Source organism: Frankliniella occidentalis, unplaced genomic scaffold (assembly GCF_000697945.3).
Source record: "Frankliniella occidentalis isolate FOCC.00 unplaced genomic scaffold, Focc_3.1 Scaffold76, whole genome shotgun sequence".
Taxonomy (NCBI): Eukaryota; Metazoa; Arthropoda; class Insecta; order Thysanoptera; family Thripidae; genus Frankliniella; species Frankliniella occidentalis.
Window position 1 is genome coordinate 603573 of NW_026267206.1, and position 5384 is coordinate 608956.

The 5384-nt window shown below is 60.8% G+C and overlaps 2 protein-coding genes across 2 annotated transcripts in view; one reads left to right on the forward strand and one right to left on the reverse strand.

Annotated features, from left to right (window-relative positions):
- LOC113209667 (calpain-A) overlaps nt 1-5384 on the forward strand; it is a 17789-nt gene that overhangs the window by 170 nt on the left and 12235 nt on the right. The gene's annotated exons all lie outside the window — the stretch shown is intronic.
- On the reverse strand, nt 771-2443 carry LOC113209668 (organic cation transporter protein-like). Its single transcript, XM_052268790.1, has 4 exons — nt 2335-2443; nt 2058-2272; nt 1636-1817; nt 771-1567 (listed from the first exon to the last, which is right to left on the reverse strand). The coding sequence occupies exons 1-4, from the start codon at nt 2415-2417 to the stop codon at nt 1334-1336; spliced, it is 714 nt and encodes a 237-aa protein (XP_052124750.1). The 5' UTR covers nt 2418-2443; the 3' UTR covers nt 771-1333.

Here is a 5384-nt window from a genome sequence, read left to right on the forward strand (position 1 = left end):
GCTCTCCGAGCTGCCCGCGCTGCCGCCGGGGCACGCCGGCCTGCAGTGGCTCAGGGTGGGCAACCTCCCCCGCGCCACGACACAGTCGCTGCTGCGGGCCCACGGGCGCACCCTGGAGAAGCTGCTGCTGTGGGTGGGTACGGGGAGGAATGAAGGTTGGCCAGGCAGCTGCGGTAACCTGCACATTCTGCTGCAGCAGAGCTGGCTGAGCGCCCTCAGGTGTCTCGTGCTGCGGAGGCCGGGTAGGAGCCACGAGCCAGCCGCCTGCAGGGAGCAGCGCGCCAAGGTGCGGCAAGTGCTGCCCGGGTCCGAGGTGTTGTGCGACACGTGTGACGGTGTGAGGCTGGAAGAGGTGTAGGGGCGGCGAGAAGCGGGGCTACAGGGCCACCGGGGTGTGTTGGAGTTCAAGGCGCAGACAACATCCCTCGTGATCTGTAAGCACGGCGGGACAAGGCACTGCGAGCGCACTGACGTTACCTGGTGGCCGGACACAGGCGCAGCCCACTCCTCGCGTGTGTTTAGTGGTGACTTGTCGCGTCGGTTGGCAAAACTCCTGCCGACCGGACCGCGCCTCGCGCTTGGCGGACCACACTGCAGTCCGCCAACCCTTAAATCACTCATTCGTGTACTGCATTATTCAATGAAGACATATAATTTAACATGTTTGGTTACGGATTGAAAATAAATCAGGATGAAACTCAACGTTATTATTTTTATACCAACTGTAACATATGTTCATCTTTGTATCGAGGCGTGACAAAGCCATATGTATCGCCCTGTCAACTAGTGCAGGGTGACGAATCACCCGTTCAGTCGCCCCGGCGCGACCAGGGGGCCATGGTAGACGGGGAAGTCGTGCACCCAGATAAATGATTTCTTGTTTCAAGTGCATTTTGTACTGAGAGTGACACAAGATTAATTTTTTCTTGGTGCAAGATGAAATTACTTTATGAAGAAGAAAATGTTCTTACTCCAAAGGAAAAATCGTCTTGTGTCGAGGACAAATTAATCTTGTGTCACTTTTAGTACAAAATGTACTCGAAACAAGAAATCTTTTTTCTGGGTGTGGAGGGCAGCGTGTAGCTGGTGGTGCCGCTATCCAGAAACGGCATTCTCCCGCCTCAATTCTCCGGCCGGGGAGAGGGAGACAGAGCGCCCGGTTACTGCTGATAGCCAGCCGTGGCGAAGAACCTACTGGTGGCCGGCGGCGTCCGCCTGGGAGGTGGGCCGTCCCGTGGAGCATCACTGTCGAGCGGGACGGCCCCTGCCAGACTGGGGGGCGTGAAGGTCGTCGCGTTGCGTTGAACTCAGGTTTGGGGGGAGGGAGTGACACCTACGAGAGTCTCTCGTACATCGATGTGTTCTTCCGAGCCCGAGGCCTACTGCCGGTCGCACCACCACCAGGGCGTTGGGCAGCGCGGTCCACCGCGGCGCCCAGGCTCTCGGCCTCATCCAGCGTCTCCGGCAGCGGCCGGCCCGTGGTCTCGGGGAACAGCAGCGCGAGCAGCCCGCTGGACAGCGACACGACGCCGAACAGCGTCAGCGGCAGCGACTCGCTCACGGTCGCCTGCGGCACGGGGGACTTACTTGTGGGCGCCGCCAACTCGTCAAGGGGCGTGGGAGGATTCCACTTACCAGCAGGGGCGTCTGCGGGGCCAGCACCAGGCCGACGGTGCCGAAGGACGAGCAGATGTTTAACATGGAGGAGCGGATGTTGGTGGGGAACATTTCAGCGGAGATGACGTATATCACGTTGAACGAGATGGTGACGGCGAACCTGCCCAGCATGTACAGCGCCACCGACAGCACCGGCTGGTCTGCAGCGGGGAAGGCAGCGGTCAACATCAGCATCTAGTACGGCGTCCTTAGTCCTTACCCGTCAGGCGCGGTTTTATGGGGGGGGGGCGTAGGTTCGATCCCCCCCGTCGCCCCCTAGAGTAGGTAGGCAATTTGTCCTACAAAACCCCTGAAAGTAGGCGACCCCACAGCAAATCGCCCCCTCCGTCAGACGGACTTAAAACCGCGCCTGTGTCGCAGTGGCGAGGGGCTCGTCTCACCGGCCGGGACGCCCAGGACGGCGAGGCAGCAGACTCCGGACACCACCAGAGCGCCGGCCACGGGCCAGCGGCGGCCGGCGTAGTCCTGCAGCCACAGGACGAGCAGGTTGGCGGGGACCTCCAGCAGGCCGGACAGGATGAAGTTGACGTACTGGTCGCCGGAGAGCGTCACGGTGTTCAGCAGCAGTCCGAAGTACACGAAGCAGTTGGCCATCCTGTAACCGGACCAGCGCCGTGTGTGGGACTCGGCCTCTCGCCATCACTTCCGCTGACTCACCAGCAGTAGCAGCAGTTGGCGAACCGCAGCGACAGCGTCCTGGACCCGAAGAGTCTGATAAGCGTGTCCAGCGCGCTGGCCATCTCGACCGACTCGCCGTCCTGCACAAGGCACCCGCGAGCTCTGTAACATGTGTTGTCTCTACCACGTAGAATGCCAAAGTATGTAGGTGGGAATTGACACTTGACAGTGCCCGCAGATCTCACACTCACCTTGCCGGCCGTGCTGCGGAGTGGCTCCCTGACGGCCACCTTGTTGATGGCGGCCACCTTGGCGACGATGGCGTTGGCCTCGTCCAGGCGTCCGCGGGCCGCGAGCCAGCGGACGGACTCGGGGACGAACCTGCGCGGCGGGAAAAGGGACTCTCCTTTCAGAGCGCAGTGAGTGCCGCCGCCGTCTGCAAACGTACCTCGGGCCCTGCCAGGCGCACGCGACCAGGTTGGAGGGAGTTGGAACTCACCAGAGCGGGATGGCGAAGACGAGGCCGCCGGCGTGCACGGCGCGGAGCAGCCAGCGCCAGTCCCGCACCGCCCAGGCCAGCGCGCCCATGAGGGCGTTGCCGCCCGAGTAGAACACGCTGACCAGGGTGCTGATGAGCACCCGCTGCTGCGGCCCGACGAACTCCACGGCTGCCCGGGAAGAAGCGCGGGTGGTTTTATCCGGCAGCGGAGAATAAACGTTCCTCAGTGAGAAGCCGTCGACGTACACGTCAATTAGACGTCGTTTTGACCTTCGATACGTCTAATCGACGTCAACGTTTTCCCTTTACCTAGGAGGAAAGCCGCGGCCGACACGCTGCCATCGCCAATCGAGCCCAGGAACTGGAACAACAGGTACGTGATGAAGTCAGCCGAGAAGGACTTGGCGATGCCGCATAGGGACGCCAGGACGTACGTTGAGGCCAGCAGTCTCTTCCGGCCGAATCTAGAATGTAAAACAGCCACATCGATTGTGCCGTGTTCGTTTACGATATCTCACACCTTTAAAGCCCAATCTTAACATACATATCTTTAGAACAACAAGAAATTACTCCCAGGAACATTGAATGCTCGCACTTATATTATTGATAAATGTGAACTTTGTTCGAATGCATGCGCACGTGATTCAAGAATTTGGCCTTATTCATGTAGATGGTCTGGGCGACTTGTGAAATGTTTTCAAGTTCTTCTGTCGGCCTCCTACCTGTCCGACAAGAGCCCCACCAGGGGCTTGAAGACGAACCCACCAATATAGCCGATGGAGCCCACCAGGGCGAGCTTCCACTTGTTGTCGTCGCACGTCAAGTCCCACTGCCAACAAGTAAGTTTAAATCGTCACGGAGCAGCCACAGAAGGCCGTGAAGCCTGACACAGCGCCGTCGTCTACGACGTCACCACGACGTCGGCGTGCCCCTCACGAAGCTGCGCACCTCGTCCAGGATGGTGCTGCGCTGTCCCGGCTCGTAGACCCAGGCGCCGCATCGCTCGGTGCGGGTCGTGTCGAAGAGGTCCGCGCTGCAGGTACTGTTGCCGCCGCTGCTGCTGTTGTTGTACACGAAGCGGACGCACGCCTCGGGGGTGTCGTTGTGGACGGGGACGGCCTCGGGGAGCCACGGGGGCGCGTAGGAGGCGGTGTCCGCCGTCTCGCACTCGGGGACCAGGCACCTGCATCACGACCCTCCATGATCACGACCTTCGTCAAACAGGCCTACGGGTCCCTCTGTCAACGTTTATCTTTCACTGCTGAATTCAGTGTAATATCAGGGCGAGACTCTACTCACATTTGAAACACGCCCTTCCATGATGTTAGTTTGGTAACTAAATTCTACCAGTCTACCGAGACCTTTCGCCTGCTACCCACCTGTAGTTGAGCTCTTGAGCAGTGAACACGAAGGTTATCGTGTAGATGGCCGTGAACAGGACGGGCATGTTGATGAACAGGCAGTTGGCGACCTGGAACGGGCCCAGCCTGCCGACCTGCAGCAGCAGCCTGTCCACGGCCTCGGGGTCGACCCTCACGAGCCCGTCGGAGGCGGACATGGTGAGGCGGGCGAGGCGGCGGGAGTCGCGTGGTCCGCGGCGGGTGCGGCGCGACTGGGGCAGAGGCTCCAGAGGCTCCAGCAGTTAGCGGCTCCGTTCCAGCACGTGGCGCAGCGCGTGGCCGGTTACCTCACGCAGCAACTCGCTTTCTTGCCGCGTCCCAATCGGTCGTCCTGATGATCCAGTGCGACCCCCTCCCCCCTCTGACTCCGGGACACTCGGCCTGTGGCGGCTAGGAGAGGAAGGGCAGGGGCGGAGTAAGGAGGGAGGGAGGAGGCTACATTCAGGGAGGGGGTTTTGTAGCTCAAGTTGGCGGCTATCTGAGGCCGACAGAGGGGTGTCTCAGTAGAAGTGAACCGCCTGTACAATATCGGGCGACATCCAGAGGTGAAATAACTGATGTGTGCGCCCTGGCTGAAGGCAAATGCCGCAACGTCGGCGCCGGGCGGGTAGGCCGGCCCGAGCAGCAGTGCTGTCGAGTGGGCCCGCCCGGCGCCTGCCGCCTGGCCCCCACCGGCGCGGCTCCTGGACATCGAAATGCGGCGAACTGTGGGAGGCAACCTGGTTAGAGGCGTGGACAGCGTTCTGTCAGAATCGAATAGGATGATATCTCCTTTGCGCCGGGCAGGTAGGCCGACCCGAGCAGCAGCGCTGTCGAGTGGGCGTCCCGGTTATTCCTGGGTATTCCAGGGTAATTCAGGAGCGGCGAGCAGGGGGAGGGTGCGTGGTGCCGCCCGAGGAGCTGTGCAGCGCGTGTGGTGTCCTGCAGGGCATTGCAGGGGCGGCAAGCAGCGGGAGCGCGCGCACCGCCCTGGCAACAGTTCCCGGACATCTAACGAACCCCTTACCAGACGCGGGGGCTGAGCGTCACATCACGAGGGGGGCACACGAGTTTTACTTCTGAATAGTGCTGCTAGCAGTCGTACTGCACTGGAAGCACCGCCTCTGTGTTGGTCGGAACAGGGAGCGACATAAAGTAAATTAGGGGTCGTCCACATTTGTACACCATGCCATTACAGACACTTTCTGACC